The sequence below is a fragment of the Lissotriton helveticus genome, chromosome 10 (genome assembly GCF_964261635.1).
Source record: "Lissotriton helveticus chromosome 10, aLisHel1.1, whole genome shotgun sequence".
In the NCBI taxonomy this organism is placed as follows: domain Eukaryota; kingdom Metazoa; phylum Chordata; class Amphibia; order Caudata; family Salamandridae; genus Lissotriton; species Lissotriton helveticus.
The window spans coordinates 227816341-227836936 of NC_136071.1; the positions used below are offsets into that span (position 1 = coordinate 227816341).

General features: G+C 46.9%; 1 protein-coding gene across 3 annotated transcripts in view; it reads right to left on the reverse strand.

Moving 5' to 3' along the window:
* The window catches only part of LLGL1 (LLGL scribble cell polarity complex component 1), a 380653-nt gene that overhangs the window by 35848 nt on the left and 324209 nt on the right, over nt 1–20596 (reverse strand). For all 3 annotated transcript variants that reach the window (XM_078665185.1, XM_078665184.1, XM_078665186.1), the window contains one exon: nt 18348–18471. In XM_078665185.1, coding sequence (XP_078521311.1) covers nt 18348–18471 — 124 coding nt within the window. The remainder of the gene's footprint in view (nt 1–18347; nt 18472–20596) is intronic.

Consider the following 20596-nt stretch of genomic DNA (forward strand, 5'->3'; position numbering starts at 1 on the left):
TTCCTTTTGTAAATTATCCTGATATTTCATGCCTTTGATTTTATAGATATCCTGAATCACCGCCTCCTGAAATATGTCAATTTTGTTACCTTGTGGTAATTGTGGATAGAATTTAGAGGAAGGTTTTTCGCCGCTGAGTCCTGCTCCTTTTTGTGGGCATGCTCCTGATTCTGTGATCATATCACTTTCTTCCATTGTATCTAGATTTACAAGGGTCACTAGTGCGGGCATGTTTGTTGTTATCAGTCCTTGTTCACCCATGTTTCACTCCATACTTTTTTTCTTCTTCATTTTGGTGAAGTTTGCCATTTCTTGATTTTCATGAAAATTTTTTGCGAGTTTAATTTTCCTTATATATTTGTATATGTCAATGCGAGTTTGTGCCATGTCCATTGATTGTCGGACAGAAATTGATTCCATGTTTTAAAAGCGAATTTTCATAGATGCTAAGGGGACGTGATGATAGATTCATAATCACCAATTCGTCATCTATTACATTTTCCAACCAGTTTACTTCGAGGTTTTTTGACGCATGCTCCTGGTTTTGGTTCCTATTTCCTCGGAGCCACTTCCTCCTTTTGTCTCTTCTTGTTTTCTTGATGATACTGGTGCCCCTGTTCTGGGTACCCATTTGCGTCCTCTACCTCTTGCTCTTGAACCTTGGTTTTGATTTTGCTCCCAAAATCTCTGTTTGAGGACCAGCCTCATGTCCCCTAAAAAATCCATCGTTGCTTGGTCCACATTTTCTTCCGACTCCTTTTCACTCGCACCTGTTGATGTTAATGATGTTGCACTCGTGGAGCTTTGAAAGGGCGATTTATATGCATTTTGATCCTTAAAGATATCAAACTTTTTCACATAAGTAAATATACTTCCCTGCGCATAGTCCTCCTTGTCTCTTTGATATTTTTAGGTCTCGCCTGTCGATGCGCATGCGCATCGAGCTTGCGAGCCTATTGCGGCTTAAACAACTTTTAACTGAGAAGCAAGGAATCGTGGCGATTCCTTGCAGTGCCCGTGACTTTTAAGCTCAATGCGCATGTGCATTGAGCTTAAAAGCGCGTGCACAGCCGCAATCGCCATCTGTTCCTCTCTCCCGCATTCCTCCGACAGCTTTTGAAGTGAAGCTTAGCTTCACTTCAAAGGCCTGGCTTCTTAACACCCACATGCCGCTCTCACCGCTCCGCCCCCTCCCCTGCCCGCCTTGTGCATTTCTCCTACACCCCCTCCCCACAGCAATGCCCTCCGTCTCCTGATCTTCACTCATTACACTTTGTGCACTGACACTTCAAGTATTGTACAATACTTTGCAGAATACATGGAAATCGCTACAAAATCTAACCCACCGTGCTAGATGAGATACACTTAACGACCGAATACTGCAAGATAGCTCGGTGAAGTAACGTTCTTACTGCATAATGTTGTGGGCAAATCACCAAACTATTCTTCTGTGGTCATGCCGCTCTCCCCGCTCCGCCCCCTCCCCTGCCCGCCTTGTGCATTTCTCCTACACCCCCTCCCCACAGCAATGCCCTCCGTCTCCTGATCTTCATTCATTACACTTTGTGCACTCCGAGGCTCCATTCCATTTCTCTCGTCATTCACACACAGCTAATGTTAACCCTTAGCTCACTCGGGCACGGTTCTGCACTGAGTGCATTGTTTAACCTCACAATGTAGCAAATAATGAAGAGGCCTCACTGCAGCTTTAAGAACCTTCTGCACGCACGCTCTACAAGCACAGACTTTATTGATAAAAAAACATTTTTCCAGTTTATATTAAATTGCTTCACAAATAATTCAATTTCAAAGTACTCTTTCTCGCCATTATGCTGATAAACGCACTAGTCTACGTAAGCTTTCACCATTTTGTTAGGTAAGGAATCTCTGGTTGTAACTCTGGGGTTAAAAGGAATTATGCAGGAACCATACGTGGAGTTACTGATTTCCGCCTGCAGCCCCTCCAAGTGCCCCAAACCCATAAGTGATGTGGTACGCCAGTCCAGGTTTTTTATTTCTATCCTGGGACTTGTGACCTCTCTTAACCCACCGTGCTAGATGAGATACACTTCACGACCGAATACTGCAAGATAGCTCGGTGAAGTAACGTTCTTACTGCATAATGTTGTGGGCAAATCACCAAACTATTCTTCTGTGGTCAATGAGTTCAAAAGGAGGGCAATAGTACAGTTCTGTTAAGTTTCCCTGTCTAGCTGCCCCAGACCAGGGCTTTCTTTCTATTCTAAGACTTGCTTAGGCCATTCTAAAAAACCGGACTACAAATCCCAGAATGCAAATAAAAAAATGTTCCGGGACATGGGAAAAGGCATCTATGCTAGCAGCAGTCATTATCATCTGCAATGCTATCGTTTACAAGCTGCATTTAAAAAGTGTGTTTTACGAGATATATATAAGTACGTGTGTGTGTCTACGTTTGTGTATGGAAAATGGGGCTGCATAGGGTGGTATAACGTTTTCATGCGAGCAGGTTGGAAATGTCCTGACCTGGAAGGAATTTCAGGACCGTATACATTACACTGCTTTCTAATATCTTTCTGATAAACCCTGTCTTTAATCGATTAGCAGCCGTCTTTAATAGATTAGCATCTGATCAGACCTACCTATGGTACATTTGTGCCTTCGCCTTTAAATGTTGCAACTGCTCGCCCTCTGCATGTCAGCTTCCTCTCAGGTGTTTACATTCAGCTTCCCGGGACCGATGGGGGAGGGGCGGGGGAGTGAGGTTGTAAAGGGCAGACTCCGAGGCTCCATTCCATTTCTCTCGTCATTCACACACAGCTAATGTTAACCCTTAGCTCACTCGGGCACGGTTCTGCACTGAGTGCATTGTTTAACCTCACAATGTAGCAAATAATGAAGAGGCCTCACTGCAGCTTTAAGAACCTTCTGCACGCACGCTCTACAAGCACAGACTTTATGGATAAAGAAACATTTTTCCAGTTTATATTAAATTGCTTCACAAATAATTCAATTTCAAAGTACTCTTTCTCGCCATTATGCTGATAAACGCACTAGTCTACGTAAGCTTTCACCATTTTGTTAGGTAAGGAATCTCTGGTTGTAACTCTGGGGTTAAAAGGAATTATGCAGGAACCATACGTGGAGTTACTGATTTCCGCCTGCAGCCCCTCCAAGTGCCCCAAACCCATAAGTGATGTGGTACGCCAGTCCAGGTTTTTTATTTCTATCCTGGGACTTGTGACCTCTCTTAACCCACCGTGCTAGATGAGATACACTTAACGACCGAATACTGCAAGATAGCTCGGTGAAGTAACGTTCTTACTGCATAATGTTGTGGGCAAATCACCAAACTATTCTTCTGTGGTCAATGAGTTCAAAAGGAGGGCAATAGTACAGTTCTGTTAAGTTTCCCTGTCTAGCTGCCCCAGACCAGGGCTTTCTTTCTATTCTAAGACTTGCTTAGGCAATTCTAAAAAACCGGACTACAAATCCCAGAATGCAAATAAAAAAATGTTCCGGGACATGGGAAAAGGCATCTATGCTAGCAGCAGTCATTATCATCTGCAATGCTATCGTTTACAAGCTGCATTTAAAAAGTGTGTTTTACGAGATATATATAAGTACGTGTGTGTGTCTACGTTTGTGTATGGAAAATGGGGCTGCATAGGGTGGTATAACGTTTTCATGCGAGCAGGTTGGAAATGTCCTGACCTGGAAGGAATTTCAGGACCGTATACATTACACTGCTTTCTAATATCTTTCTGATAAACCCTGTCTTTAATCGATTAGCAGCCGTCTTTAATAGATTAGCATCTGATCAGACCTACCTATGGTACATTTGTGCCTTCGCCTTTAAATGTTGCAACTGCTCGCCCTCTGCATGTCAGCTTCCTCTCAGGTGTTTACATTCAGCTTCCCGGGACCGATGGGGGAGGGGCGGGGGAGTGAGGTTGTAAAGGGCAGACTCCGAGGCTCCATTCCATTTCTCTCGTCATTCACACACAGCTAATGTTAACCCTTAGCTCACTCGGGCACGGTTCTGCACTGAGTGCATTGTTTAACCTCACAATGTAGCAAATAATGAAGAGGCCTCACTGCAGCTTTAAGAACCTTCTGCACGCACGCTCTACAAGCACAGACTTTATTGATAAAGAAACATTTTTCCAGTTTATATTAAATTGCTTCACAAATAATTCAATTTCAAAGTACTCTTTCTCGCCATTATGCTGATAAACGCACTAGTCTACGTAAGCTTTCACCATTTTGTTAGGTAAGGAATCTCTGGTTGTAACTCTGGGGTTAAAAGGAATTATGCAGGAACCATACGTGGAGTTACTGATTTCCGCCTGCAGCCCCTCCAAGTGCCCCAAACCCATAAGTGATGTGGTACGCCAGTCCAGGTTTTTTATTTCTATCCTGGGACTTGTGACCTCTCTTAGCTTACAGATTCCTTCGCTCTTTCTTTTACTCTCCACGTTTCTGCCTCTTTCACTCTCTCTTCCAACTCTCTCCCCCCTCTCCATTTACTTACACAAATCTCGCAGAAACCCTAAGCAGCAGTGCCCGCACTACCAATCCTTCTGTTATGCCACATCTCTCAGCTTACATATTCCTTCGCTCTTTCTTTTACTCTCCACGTTTCTGCCTCTTTCACTCTCTTCCAACTCTCTCCCCCCTCTCCATTTACTTACACAAATCTCGCAGATACCCTAAGCAGCAGTGCCCGCACTACCAATCCTTCTGTTATGCCACATCTCTCAGCTTACATATTCCTTCGATCTTTCTTTTACTCTCCACGTTTCTGCCTCTTTCACTCTCTCTTCCAACTCTCTCACCCCTCTCCATTTACTTACACAAATCTCGCAGATACCCCAAGCAGCAGTGCCCGCACTACCAATCCTTCTGTTATGCCACATCTCTCAGCTTACATATTCCTTCGCTCTTTCTTTTACTCTCCACGTTTCTGCCTCTTTCACTCTCTCTTCCAACTCTCTCCCCCCTCTCCATTTACTTACACAAATCTCGCAGATAGCCCAAGCAGCAGTGCCCGCACTATCAATCCTTCTGTTATGCCACATCTCTCAGCTTACATATTCCTTCGCTCTTTCTTTTACTCTCCACGTTTATGCCTCTTTCACTCTCTTCCAACTCTCTCCCCTCTCTCCATTTACTTACACAAATCTCGCAGATACCCCAAGCAGCAGTGCCCGCACTACCAATCCTTCTGTTATGCCACATCTCTCAGCTTACAGATTCGCACTTTCTTTTCCTCTCAACGTTTCTGCCTCTTTCACTCTCTCTTCCAACTCTCTCCCCCCTCTCCATTTACTTACACAAATCTCGCAGATACCACAAGCAGCAGTGCCCGCACTACCAATCCTTCACACACGCAACGCCACTCACACACGCTACGCCACTCACACACGCTACGCCACTCACACACGCTACGCCACTCACATACGCAACGCCACTCACACACGCAACGCCACTCACACACGCAACGCCACTCACACACGCAACGCCACTCACACACGCAACGCCACTCACCCACGCAACGCCACTCATCCACGCAACGCCACTCATCCACGCAACGCCACTCATCCACGCAACGCCACTCTTCCATTTGCAAAAAGAAAAATGCCTAACTATTCTATTGCGAGACCTATTTCATTTCCAATGCTTGTTGTTGTTTGCGGCTTTTTACTATTTCCTCATGTTTCTCTACATATTTCTCAAGGTCCCCTTTCAGTTTTATCATTTCTTGATTCATGTCCATAGATGCCAGATCTTTCTCCAATTCTGTTAGTTCTTACTTGATTTTCACCACGGCTATCTCCAAGTGTTTGACTAAGATGGCCATTAGACCCAACGAGGAGTCTAGTATATGTTCGCCCCATTCTTTCAATAGGTCGTCTGTGGCATCTTGCTGACTTGGCATGAGTGAGATTCTCAGGCCCCTTGGTACTCTTCTTACTTCCAAATATTTCTTTAAAGTAACAAGCTCCCACCATTTGTTTATTTCTTTTTTGCTTAGTTTTTCCCATAATTTTAATTTACTCCTTGTGTCCGATTTCGGAGTACTTTGTTTTGTTTGATCCTTGTTCTGCACTGTTGTTTCTCCATCAAAAAAAGAGTTTAATTGTTCACTGCGTTTAGCTTCCGTTTTCTCCATATCACTGTGTATTTATTTTCAAAATGTTGGAAACAACTCAGTTTACTTTAGATGAGGTATTGTGTCGTTTTTACGATCCCCTTGTCTGTCTCTGGGACCGATATGAGATCCTGCCCGAGAGAGTGAATAACGTCGTTGCTGCTGTTTGAAAATACCACCACACACAACCGTCTTTGATTGTTTGTTATTGCGGCAGTGTTCCATTGCAACTGATTCGCCCTTATTGCTCGTAACCAACCAAAATCACATCTACAAATTCCTTAGCCGGTGCTAGTGTTCTGTGTGGGACATGCACTGCGGCCGTGCTTACCTCCACCTTAAGATGACGGTCTGCCGGTCCATGCTTGTTCCAACACCGTTCACGTCCGCACCTCGGTTTGCTTCGTGTTGGCGTTCACCGGGTCGTCCACATTGATACCATCAACTTGGCTCGTCCTTGTCGACCCCTGGCGCTTCTAGGGCCGGTGCAGTATTCCTCGGCGGAGCCACGCCGAATTATATGAACACACCTTCTCAGGAATGAAAACGCACTCGCAGGATCTTCTGTTCTTAAGTTTTAATCACTTGCAATTTCCAACATCATACAAATACCGACGCGTTTCACCACCAAACTGGCGGCTTGTTCACGGTGGATATTTACTATTACACACAATCCTCCATTAAGAAGTGATCTACAAAACACGTGATTTCTCTGGTCACTTCCTGTTGCTAATTGCTAAGAACTGTGGGGTTTGTAGTTCAGCTATTACATTTTATACCCAAACAAATATATGAATGTTTACACTTTTATGGCAATTGGCATATTCTATTCGAAACTCGTTTCTTATTACAATAAGTGTTTAGATTTCTGGATTACAGACCCACGACATTTATAATTTTACCGTAGTTGATTAATACTTTATCAAACTTTATCGATAGGGCTATGCCCACAACCTCGAATTTACCGCCCACATTTTGTTTGACGCGGGATTCACCTTTTTTTTGTTATTTAATCTGGTTATCCTCAACCACTAGGTCTTTATTACTGTTTGTTTGATTATATGATGTATACATCATACAGACTCTTTACTCGCCCCCCAGTGGGCATTTTTAGTATTTTATAGTCGTTATTGAGTCCGAGCCCTCCAGTGGGCTTCTGATTTTAACTCAGGTTTCATTATGTCATTGGGATAAATGTTTCCTTTGCCAGAAATTACTATGTATATCTCTATTTATGCCGTGCCATTTGACAAAAAAAAAACCCACTTCATCTCAGCTTTTTTCATATTTCTTCATAACAATGACCCAAGGAAGAGTTAATATTTAAGATCTTCTTTCGACTATTTACAACATAATACAAGATTCAATTTATAAGGACATCTGTTACTACAAGTGTACGTACAGTTCCTCACTTTGATTCAGACCATTTGGGTGTAAAGTTCGAAAGTTCAAAATTTGTCGTGATTCTCTACATCTCAATTTTCGCTCTCTATCTCCACCTCTCACATGTGGGATAATTGTCTCTAGTGCATAGAATTTTAAAAGTTTCCAATCTCCATTATGCATGGTTTCCATATGTTTCGCAACGGCATTTCCTCTGTCCTTATTTACCGTTGCCCTAACATGTTCAAGAATCCTTTTTTTCAATTCATTTTTCGTGCTACCAATATATTTCAAAGTACAAGGACATTCGATCACATACAACAAAGTCAGTCTTGCAGTTTATCAGTTGTTTGATTTTCCAAGGTTTATTATTTGCTACAATACATGGAGCCGCCAAAAGCCGATCCACGGCAAGATCACGGTTGATGAATGTGCAATAAGGGAATCTGGTCATAATAATACCGGGTCGTTATATTTTTTAACATATTGAGAGTTTGAATGTATATAAACGCACTATTGTAAAAATGTAAAATGATGACATTTTGATACAGCTTTTAAAGATGAAATAGCAATCTTTGCACATTCCAAGATGGCGCTCACCAAATTGTGAAGGTGACTAGCCCTATCTCGATGTTACTCCTTATCTGGTAGGACTGTGTATATACATGCTTCCGAGGTTCACACTCAGTGAACACACTGAAGAAGGGAGTTTCCCGAAACGAGTCTGTGCGAGCGTTGTAAATAAAGGATCATTGACGATTACCCAGCGAGTGCCGTGCTTCTTTCCCGGCTGGGAGAGGGGACTTTGCAGCCTTCTCCTGACAAAGCCTCAAGTTTTGAAGAGGTGGATATGTTTGTCAGGTATTTGGATTGAGAAGGATAGTGGAGGGATAGAAGAGGGAAAAAAAGTTTGCATTTATATAGCGCTTGCTACCCCTCATGAGTCATTGAAGCACTTTTTCGGTGAGTAGCACACGCCTCCGGAACCCATAACTGCTTAGTGGTGAATAAGTATAGTGAAATATGAAAGTAATTTAAGTGGTTTAAATGCGGTGCGCCCTTTCACACGCTCGCAGCCCCCGCCGGTTCTCCACCCGCTCCCGGCCTTGCACAGACACGGCTGGGAGCGTTCACCTGGGGCTGCTCTTGCGATGTCTCCTCCTCAGCGGGCCTCTGACGGGAGCCCTTTTCCTCCGGCGATACAGCTCCCACAAAGACGGGGCCTCTAGGAACGTGGCGTTAGCCGGGCCGGGACTTCCTTCCTACGCAGAAGCGCTTCTCATTCGGCGGGCTACTCTGCTTGCAGCGGTGACGTCGGCTCAGGCGCCACCGTTACCTAGGCAACCCTTCCGGCTTCACTCTCGTGCAAACCTGGCCCCAGGCGGTGACTCTGGCAGAAGCTTCCTTGTGTTGCTGGGTAACTGCTACGGCTGGGCCAATCCCAGCGCGGCGGCAGGCGACGGCTGATTCAGGGATTCTGTGTCTTCCCGGGCTGATGGCGGTGATCGGTGCTGGACAAAGGAAACAGCGCACAGGGGAGACAGGGGCCAGACCTTGAGCTCCCGTGTTTACCGGGCCAGCAGTAGTGATCGCACACACAAGGGCACACAATCTAGGGCAAAGCAGACGCCCCGCAGATCCTCGCTAGTCTGCAAAGCCTGCAAAGTCACGATCCTGGGGAGATCACACTCGAGGCAGCACAGTCCTCACAACAGGCCCCCAGCTGTGTGCCGATGAGCACACAGAGTCTGGAGCACACGGGCAGCTTCACAAAAGTGCAGGCTCAGGAGGCCACAGTCAGGGTGCAGAGACACGCACTCAGATGTTGATCAAATGGGTTTCTTTTTGGTAAACCTTCGTGTTCCAGAGTTTTAACAGGTGGCCAGCTCTCTTCTGGCCCTTGGAGACTCTCAGGACACAGCAAAGTCATTGGGTTTCATGCAGGGGTGGGACACAGCAAAGTCCCTTGTCCTCACCCTTAGTAGATTCAGCAAAGTGCAGGTCAGCCCCAGAAAACACAGCAAGGGCAGTCTTCCTTTCCAGTCTCTTCAGGTGATCTCCTTGGGCAGAGGGTCCTCTTGATTGTAGAAGTCTAATTTTACTGGGGTTTCAGCTCTTACTTTTATACCCCAAAAGTCTTTGTTCTTACATGTGTGAGGGGTCCAGGATCCAGCCCAAACCAGTTCTGGGTGCCCTCTGCCAGGGCATGTCTTCTTCCATTGTGGGTGTGGGCCAGGGCTATCAGACGCACCACAGGAGGTAGAACCAGCATTGTGGGAGGCAGGCACAGCCCTATTCAGACCCAGGTGCAACCTCTCCTACCACTACAAATGCAGATAGGTCTATTCAGCCTAGTGCTGACTCACCCAGCCTCCTGGAGCCTCACCCAGCCTCCTGGAGCCTCACCCAGCCTCCTGGAGCCTCACCCAGCCTCCTGGAGCCTCACCCAGCCTCCTGGAGCCTCACCCAGCCCCTTTCACTCACAAACAGGCAGAGGCACACAGAAAGGTTGAACAGGAAAATAGCCACTTTCTAAAAGTGCTATTTCCAAACACAGAATTAAAAAATGCTCTTTCCTAAAAGATGTGTTATCAAATTCTGAGTTCAGGGATACCAGACTTCAGCTTCCCATCTTGCTCCTATGGGGAGATATGCAGGTACACATGGGACACAGTATTCCCCATTCTATCCTATGGGCAAGATAGCCCTTCAATAGTGATAAACGAAATTGGCAGCATTTCACGATCAGGACATGTCACCCACACAAGTACATGTCCTACCTTTCACATACACTGCACCCTTCCTAGGTGGGTACCTTGGGCCTACCATAGGGGTGTCCAATGTGTAAGAAAAGGGAAGGGTCAGGCCTGGCAAGTGTACACACTGGCCAGGACAACATGGCCGTTAGCAACTGCCCACAGGCACTGCGGTGGCAGGCCTGAGACACGATTTTAGGGCTACTCATGTGGGTGGCACAATCAGTGCTGCAGGCCCACTAGTAGCATTCGAATTACCAGCCCTGGCACACTCAGTGCACTTTACTAGGGACCTACTGGTAAAACAAATATGCCATTCATGGATAACCAATCAAAATAACAATTTACAGAGAGAGCAGATGCGCTTTAGCACTGATCAGCAGTGGTAAAGTGCCCAGAGTTCTAAAGCCAATAACCACAGGTCAGGAAAAACAAGGGAGGAAGAAGCAAAAGGTTTGGGGATAACCCTGCAAAAAGGGCCATTTCCAACAAGCACACATCAGGTAAGTGAGGACCAAATTAAGGTTGCCAAAGGGCGCGGGTGGAATCAAGTGAGCCAGCCCTTTTAGAAATCTATGTACAATAGGAGACTTGGAGAGAGGGCTGGTCTGGCAGCCGCAAAAAATGCAGACAGAGCAGAAAGGTAACCCTTGAGAATTCCCAAGGCAGAGCCCTGCTGGGCAAGGGTCAGAATAAACAAAAGGAAAGTAGAAAGAGGAGCAGAAAGAGGGTCAATTGATCTTTCTGTACAGTATCATACAAATTTCTGCCAACGGCAGGAGTATACCGTCTTAGGAGATGGCTCCCTGGCCACCAAAATAACACTGCAAACTGCGGGAGGAAGGTCAAAAGCGATCAACTTCCGCCACTCAATCTCCACGCATGGAGGCGCAGAGTTGACAGGTACAGGTGGAGGACCCTCCCCTGCTGCTGCAACAGAAGATTCTTCCATAAGGGCAGCCGGATTGGAGAATCGATGCTCATTCTCAGAAGCTCTGGATAACAGTGTCTCCTTGCTCAGTACGGACCCACAAGCATGACTTGGGCCCAGTCGCTCCTGATCTTTAGAACCCTGGACAGGAGTGGTAAGGGCGGAAAGGCGTACAGCAGGTCTGAGCTCCATTTGCGACGAAAAGCATTGCAGAGCAATAGTTGTACTGCTGACAATGTGCGTTCTCTTCGGAGGTGAACAAATCTAACCGAGATTCTCCCCACTGTTGAAAGAGACCTTGAGCCACCTCCGACTGGAGACGCCATTCGTGATCCGCTAGGCATCTACGGCTGAGTTAGTCCGCCTTGGCGTTCAGAGAACTTGCCAGGTGTTAAACCACCAGGGTTATGCTCTACTGTTCCAGCCATTTCCAGTGGACGTATGGCCTCTCAAAGGGTCCACAACCCCACCTCGCCCTGCTTGTTGCAGTAGCGCATGGCGCTGGCGTTGTCCGTGAACACTTGCACTAGCTTCCCCTTGACAGAAAATAAATGCTTTCAAAGCCAATCGAATCACTCTCAGCTCCAACAGATTTATGTAGAGCCCCCAACTCGACCGGAGACCAGTGTCCACTTATCTCCACCTCTCCCATATGGCCACCCTATCCCAGATGTGAATCATCTGTCACTATTGAGAGTTACAGTTTGGGATGGGAGACGGGTCGGCCGTTGACCCAATCGCGGTTAGTCACCCACCATTGAAGATCTTATGCAGTTCCTTCTGAGATCTGGACCATGTTTGGGAGATTTCCTTGATGCTGTGCCCACTGGAACTTGAGGTCCCACTGCAGAGCCTACACACGCCACCTGCCATGTTTTACCAACAGGATGCCATAAGGCCCAACAGCCTCAGAGTCAGTCTCACCGAAATACAGGATAGAGGCTGAACCATCGGAATCATAACCTGAATATCCTGGACTCGCTGCTCGGAAGGATAGGTCTAAAACTGCACGGTGTCCAGGACTGCTCTGATGAAAGGAAGCATGTGAGAAGGTATCAGGTGCAGCATGTTTATAGAAAAGCCCAGAGAATACAGGTGGCCCGCCGAATTCTGAAGGTGGGATACGACAGCCTGAGGAGAGAACCCCTTTAACAGCCAGTCGTCGAGGTAGGGAAAGACTGACATCCCTAAGCGGCGCAGATGAGCTGCGACCACCGCCATCACCCTGGTGAACACCAGAAGAGCGCTGGTCAGGCCGAAGGGAAGCACAGTAAACTGAAAGTGCTCGCAGCCGACCTTGAACCGCAAGTAACGCCTGTGGCCTAGCAAGATGGGGTTGTGAAAATACACATTCTACAGGTCCTATGCTACCATCCAGTATTCATTGTCTAGGGCAGACCAGACATGAGCTCGAGTGAGCATCCTGAACTTCTCCTTCTTGAGGAAGAGATTGACGGTCCAAAGATCTAAGATGGGTAGCAACCCTTTGCTCTTCTTTGGAATCAGAAAGCAGCAGAACAACAACCACTGTCTACGTCTGAAACCGGGACCCTTTCTATAGCTCCCTTGGCCAAGAAAGCTGAAACTTCCTCTTGGAGTAATCATAAATGGTCCTCAGTCGGCCGTTCCTGAGTTGGCAGAATGAAAGGAGGAAAAGAGAGGAAAGTAAGAGAACGGCCCTCCTGGACGATCTGCAATACCTATATGTCCAATGTTATGGATCCCCAGTGGGGGAGACGATGACTAATTCTCCCGCCAACTGGGGTAGTGTGGTCCTGCAGACTCAGCCTAGCTGTGCTTGGAGGCTGCGGCTGCCAGGGGCAGTGTGGCTGATGACTTCTGGCCTCCATTCCTGGATCAGAATGTTCCACGTCCCTGCACGGCTTGGGCAGGGTGTGCAGGACGGTGGCTGGGATAGGACCGATGTGGCTGCTAACTCCTTTGGTTGCTGTGAAAGGAAGACTTGCCATGAGGAGTGGAGGAGAGGCCCAAGGATCTGGTCATAGCTCGAGAGTCCTTGAACCTGACCAGGGCCAAGTCTGCCTTTTCCTCAAAAAAGATGGGTTCCATTAAAGGGCATGTCCATCAGATTGGCCTGGACATTGAAATTGATCTGCTGAGCGAATCAGTTGCATCTAGGCCACAACGTATGGTGAATTGTGCTGCATCTCTGCCATCGTCGACTGCTTGGGAGAGCTTGGGACTTGTGGCAGCACTTGCACAACCATCTCCCAAAGGGAGCGGGAGAAATGGCCCAATAAGCATGAAGTATTCCCCGACTGTAATGCACGGCTGGAGGAAGAACACAACTTCCCAAATGGATTTCCTAAATAAGGGCGGAAGGGAACGTGACCTGGGAAGTAGAGGCCTGTACCACTAAACATTAAGGGTTTGGAATGTTGGCTGAGGAACATTGGAACACCCAGTGCCAAGCTATGGCAGTGTGCAATCGTTCTAGGGTGCCCCTGTGCTAGGCTTGGACCACGTGCTTACAAGGACATCTGTAAGTGCCTCATTAAAGGGCAAAAGCGGTTCAGAAGTGGAAGGCCCAGGTCGAAGCACTTCAGTCAAGAAATCAGTCCTGACCTACACTGAGGGTTGCTGCCGGCTCTCGAAACGATAGACAGACACAGGAGACTCTTCCAGTCCCCCACCAAGTACTGGGAGCCTGTTTACTTGGAATTGCCCCTCCTGAAAGCGACATAGCCAAAAGAACGCGCCGCTTCTTGTGGACTGCATACCTAATGGTGTACCACTCTAGCCCAGATATTAAACAAGAGCAGTCCTCTGCCATTCATAGAGCAAGCTTTAAATTTATGTGTGAAATATTACGGCTCACAGATTCACTCGTTTTGCTGGTGACATTTCAACTCCGTACAGGATAAACAACAGTGCCAAAATACGAATGTCTGCCGACTATGTCCACTATCTGTGACATTTACCTTCATTGCTCTTCATAAGCATGCTCTAGAGTTTTTATATTGGTACCGCTTACATCCTGACCGGTCACCTGACTCGAGATCTCTGATCAACATTCACCACTCCTACCTCTCACTATCGAGTAATTGCGAGATTCATTAACAAAGATGGTAATTTCCTGATGAAGACACGACTGTGTCGAAACGCGTAGAAGAAACCGTCGTCTTCCCACATCAATTGGGTTATCGTCAATATTGTTGATCAAACTGTATTTAATTATTAACTTAAAGAATTTCTTAACACTATGTATTTTAAAATGACAAGGTATTCTGATAATTTTTTTATCGAATTTATTAAATTGAATATTCTTGTTATCTTAAGTGCATATTTCATTTCTTCTTTCTTTTTTTTTGTTTACATTGCCTTTCTCCATATATGTTGCCTGGACTTGTTACCTTACATAAATTGTTTTACCCTGACCCAGGAATCTAATCCTTAATCAGGGGGTCCCAGTTATTTTCAAATAAAAATCTACACTGAGGGTAGTTCCAGTCCAAGGACTTCAGCTGCCCTTTCTACCACCATGGCATGGGCTGCCCCCTTCCTCAGTAGCCACTGTGGGGGAAGAGAGCATGCCAGTATCTCGAGAAATATCCAGTCCAGTGGCTTCTGCAAGTTCCTCACACCAGTCCAACTGCTCCGTAGAATCTTCCTGGTGTTCCAGAGGGTCCAAAGACCTCTTCTGTTCCTCTCCTGAGCCTAGCATATCCTCAACGTGCTCAGGCGCCAACATAGAACCCCTGGGTTCAATCAGCACCAGAATCTGCATCGAGGGACGTTATTCCGGCTCGGTGTCATCAGGGATGAGGGTGGGGCTGGTGCCACTGATGGGCACCGGTGCTGTCGCAGGCACCAACTTTGGGTCAGATGCCAGAGTAGGTCACATTGGCACGACCAGCATCGACCTAGATCCGGGATCGGATCCATGTAGCCCCACCGGCACCGTGGCCGGAGCAGATGGTGTCAAACCCGATGGGGCCCCTTCCGACTCCTTTGGTCCAGAGGGCCCACCAGCATGGTCGGGCCCGCTCAAATTCGCGCCGCATGGCCTCGTAAAATTATTTTATTTGTAATGGGGTTGCTCCGGATCTTAGTTAGGAAGGGAGGCACAAAGTCGACCCAGGGTACAGCTTTGCGAAACCTTGCCTAGAGAGTCAGTGCTCCTTACCTCTCTCCTAGACAAAGGATAGCCGAGCCGAAGATGAAGCCCGCTTGAACGACTTAAGCCTCTTCCCAAAGTGTCCAGAGGACCTAGAGTAGGAACAAGAGGGCCTAGGGCTCCGGGAGTGCTCCTGCGTCGTCCTCTTCTTCGCTAAGGACCGGGACCTCCGCGTAGTCTCGCTTGATAGTGTTGACTGTCGGACCGCAAGGAGCTTCATCGGCTGCTCCCTGAAGGCCTTTGGAGCTATGGCCCGACAGTCCGAGCAAGAATTTGAGTCGTGGTCACGCTCAAGACACCAGAGACAGATGAGGTGGGAGTGGGTAACCAACATCATACGGTGGCAGGCACCGCATGGCTTGAAACCTGTCTTCCTTAAAGACATCCCTCGCACACGAATGAATGGAAAAAAGATTTAAAATTAGACAAAAGTAAAAAAAAATCTGTCCAAAAAGGACATAGGGGTAGCTGTTCCCAGATCAGCACTTAACTGGCTTGGAAAAAAAGAACTGATGTCCGTATGCCTGGATGTTGCCTATATAGGCACCGCAATGTCATAACCGACGCTACAGACTACATCACGGGAAACCAAATGGAGCCACCCGACGGCACACACAAGGGGTATTGCTCAGCACAAGTTTCCAGATCCAGTCTGACGCCTGGGAAATTATAAGGTGAGGAATTTGAAGCTAGAAGTCTCTATCAGATTATTGTGTTACGTTTCTGTAGGCAAAGTTTGTCTTCATTGGTGTTTGTTTTGAGCCAGGCACGTTGCAGCTTTCTAATTTGTTGTTTTATGTCTTTTAGCTCTGTATTTCTCCATGCTGCTTGTTTTCTTTTGTTCTGTTGTGTTCTTTTTAGTGGCATTAGGATATCAAAAGCTTTTTGAACAGAATTTATTGTGTCTAGATCTGTACTGGATGCGAGTTGTATTTCCAAGTGATCCAAATTGAGTTTGTTCGATGGTCGATAGGTGGATGCATGTAAGGTGGTTTTAGGGACGTCGCTTTGTGTTGTTTTGTGCTGGAAAGCAAGCACATGGTGGTCTAACCATGTGACTGGAGTAATTGTTTGAAAGGTAACTAGTTCTGTATTAGCAAAAATGACATCTAGGATGTGTCCAGCGATGTGTGTGGGTTCGTGGACAATCTGATGCAGGTTCAGTGAGTCTAGGCCAGCGGTTATTGTTTTCAGATGGGGCATATTGGAGTTGTCAAACTAAATGTGGAGGTCACCTGGAATGCATAGGTTGGAGTGTAGTGTTATCAGGTTTAAAACTGTGTCTAGAAGTTTGTCTGAGAATGTTGCATTGCTAGGTGGAGGTCTGTAAAGGGCAGAAAGTTAGAAGAGGAAGGTGGTGTAAGTTTGCATCTGGTGAAAAAGGCCTCACAATCTTCTATGGAGAAATAGTCAGCTTTTGTAACCTCCCCTTTTCCTTCACGATTTGGGGTGATCGTTTGATAGCCTAGAGGAATGGCTTCAGGCAGGACTGGAGCCATATTATCTATGAACCATGATTCAGTTATGAATAGTATTGCAGGTGTTGCGTCAGTGAGAAGGCCGTAGATGTGATGTTTGGTTTTAGAGAGAGATCGAGCATATATTAGTAGACAGTTTAGAGAACATGCTCTGGTGATAGTGTGACTGTTTTGTAGAAGAGTAGGCAGTATTTTGTGGGCTTGTAGCACTTGTGTCCTTAAGTGTTGGTATTAGCTGTAAGAGGATAGGTATTGTGTAGCTGGTCGGTATCATGTTCCTTGTCCAGCAGGCTAAGAAAGCATTTTGATGGGTCTGTGTGTATGCCTTGTTGTGCAGTAGACATGAAGAAGCTAAGTTGTGAGGTGTGGCATATTGCATATTTTGTTTACATCTGTTTAGGGTGGAAGGTGTATGGGTCAAGGGTGGTGGTGAAGCATGTGGGTTATGTAGTAAGGTTCTAAATTGTCCAATGGATGAGAGGCGGTTACAAGAGTTGCTGTATATGTGTTATGTTTGGGGGGGGGGGGGGGAGAGAAAGCTTTGCTTTGGAGCTTGATCATTTGTGTAGTCTGAAAGGTGGGTGTATGTTTGTAGTTTGTGATGGAAAGTATTATAGAGGTGTTGCACGTGAGATTTTGTTGTGCTGGTGTGCGTGTTCCATTTTTGAAGAGTAGTGAAACGAGGTGCTAATGTATTTTTTTTATGAGATGGATTTGTTTGTATAGTATTGTTTGTGAGTGGAAGTTGTAAGCTAAAGGGGGTGGTGATGTGCTTGTGAGTAGAGTATATGTTACGCGTAAGAGGATGATCGCTGCAAAAGGTACTGTGTGGTGCAGTGGAATGTAATTGGTGTGCGGTTGTGGTAGAAAGAAGAGTAGGATGTTGGGCTGCGAAATGATGGAAGGCTGAGTATAGGTTTGCTAGTGACAAAAAATCGTCTGTTAGGAGTAATTAGAGCAAGGAGTGTGTCTGGATGGGATATTGTGCATCAAATCAACACCCCCCCCAACCACCACCAGAATGGATACTTTTTTGTTCTGAAGTGTATAATAGGAGGCTGTACCCCTTCCAGAAGATCTCTTTACCCTTTAGGGGCAGTAGGTCTGCACCTTAAATTGTTCCATATGGGAAGAAAATCAACCAAGTGTGGAGCAGGGAAGTGAAAGGGTCAGCAAAGCCTTTCAATCATGACCAAGGGGCTGACTCAGAGCCCACAATAAGTATACGCAATGCTTTGGAGACAATAGGTCTTGCCAACAGACCACTAAATCAGTCTGTAACAGAGACATACATGATTATCCTTATACAGTGAGACAAATTAAGACAACATGCTATATTATGGATAGGGTCATTGTGCTGTGGATGGTTACTACAAAGGAAGGATATGGATCATACGGTTGTATACAAGTGATGAGGTCTTGGTAAGGATGGACAGAAAGGTTGCAGTATCAGATGCAGCAGCTGAAGATCGGAAAAACGCACATCCATACGAATGCCTGACCAGGTCGCCCCAAACGTCCTACTCACCTGAGGCATTTGGTGTCATTGCTGCTGTGGGGTCTGTCGAACTCCACCGTACACAACGGCTCTGTAATGTTCTTGGCACTAAGAGAAAAACGTTCAAACTCTGATGGAGAGATCAGATAGAAACCTGGAAGAGGGAGGAACAGATAGAGGGAAAATTATAACACCCAACCATTTCCAAGGGACATTCCATGATTTAGTATGTACGAAATAACTAGCACCTCAACAGAAAGCAAAAATAAATTAACTGAAGCACTTCACCTTCAGGCTTGTGTTTTAGTTTTGAACCAAGAGTTTCGATCAAATGCTGTGCAAAGCAACACTTTCAGAACCTCCACTACAGCCTATAAATTGACATAACCACCAACACTGACACGTTCAAATACCTACAGAATTTGCACTTTTAACCCTGTACAGAAAAAAAGAGGTACGATTTACTTACCTTCGGTAACAATGTATCTGGTAGAGACGATTCTAGCCCCAGATTCCTTAACGTAGAATTATCCCCAGGCGTGAGACTGGATCTGGAACATTTTTGCTACAGCACCCCTGCGCACCGGGGGGATGGCATCACGCGACTCCACCCTGGCGTTGTCCGCCTACGTGATGTCAGCGAGGTCACATATGTCCCACCCCGGCGCGCCTCCGTCAGTTTTCTTCACAGAACTTTTCCGCGCCACAACACGGAGCCATCAGACAAAAACTGTGAGAGTATAGGAACAGAGTGCGAAAGAACAGAAAAAGTAATGGTGAGGGACAACACCATAAGGAGCAGTTGCAGACACCGCAGTTCCCCGAATCAAGGAAATAATAAAGAACAGAGCACAGCCATAATGGCAACCCTGCCAGTACGGCGATAGCCCCCCCCCCCCGGAGATATAGAATATATGAAAAAACGTCATGGTAACACATAGCAGGAATACAATCCCCACCAATAACAATGAGGGGGAACCAGTCCGGGACAACAAAGCACGACAAGGCTCCAAGACAGCCCCAACACAGAATGTGACAACCCCCACAAAGAACAAAGGGCAGAGGCCCAGCCAAAAGACCCCAACCTAGAGGACAGCAAAGGGCCCAGAACCTCTAGTAATGAAAAAAAAAGGGGGGGTAGACCCCAACTGGAGCAACCAGAACATAAGGGCACAGAAGTACCTATAACCCCATCCTCCCATGGCCACAGGGGAGGAATGGAACAATAAACAGAACAAAGCATCCTGCCAAGAAGAAATGAAAGAAGGCACTCTACAGAAGACAGAGCCACCCAAGGGGAGGAGTGTGCAGAAGGCCAAGCCGAAGGTCCTCGCAGAACGGGGAGGAAGGGTGGGTCATAAAGCAATCTGCGGCTAGTATCGTCTCTACCAGATACATCGTTACTGAAACTCGTACATCTGATAGAGACTACTAGCCACAGATTCCTTAACGTAGAATACATACCCTAGCCATACCCAAGGGGAAGGAGGTACTGCGAGAGGACTCCATCAGCCTGGACATAACAGAGGGCCCCACAAAGGACAATGCAATCGGACAGGTAGAAGAGCCCGTCTCCCCAGGCAAGGGGATCCCCTGAATCTAGAAGACCACCAACCCCAGAGGGGATGCGGAAGAGAGGTAGCCCGCCGACAAGCAGCCGGGGAAACGAGGGCAAGGCAAAAGGAGGCCAGAGCGCCCCACATCCATTTGAGGCATCAAGAGTCTCCACCAGAGACCCAAGGCCCAAGCAATGAAGAGGAGCACAAAGGAAGAAGAGCAACCTAGAGACTCCTAGGAGAAGAGGTAGAGTGAAGGCAAGTCCCCCCCCCACCCCCACGGGAACACACCCAGTGAAGAGGGCAGCCGAGCGTATCACAGCCTGAAGTTAATAGACAAGGCAGAACTGCGCCTTCAGAAATAAGGCAGGCGGAAGCAAAAGGGTAGCCCGAGGTCACACAGGGAGGACGCCCAACACCCTGCAGGGGCAGACCGCGCCCGAAGAGGCACAAGAAACAAAAGAGAGCCAAGAACCTCAAGAACCACCTCAACCCCTAGGGAGGGGAGGTAGAACTGAAGAGAGGACCCACTGGAAGAGTGTCGAACACACCCCAGCTTCAAGCAGCGAACAAGGCAAGGACGGATGCCCTGCTAAAACGCCATAAGGCACAACGATGCAAAAGAACAGCAGGTCGGCACCGGCATGCACAGCCAGCTGCAGACAACACCACGGAACGGTGCACCCAGGACAAGCCAGACGCCAGCCGAAGACAGAGGCCAGG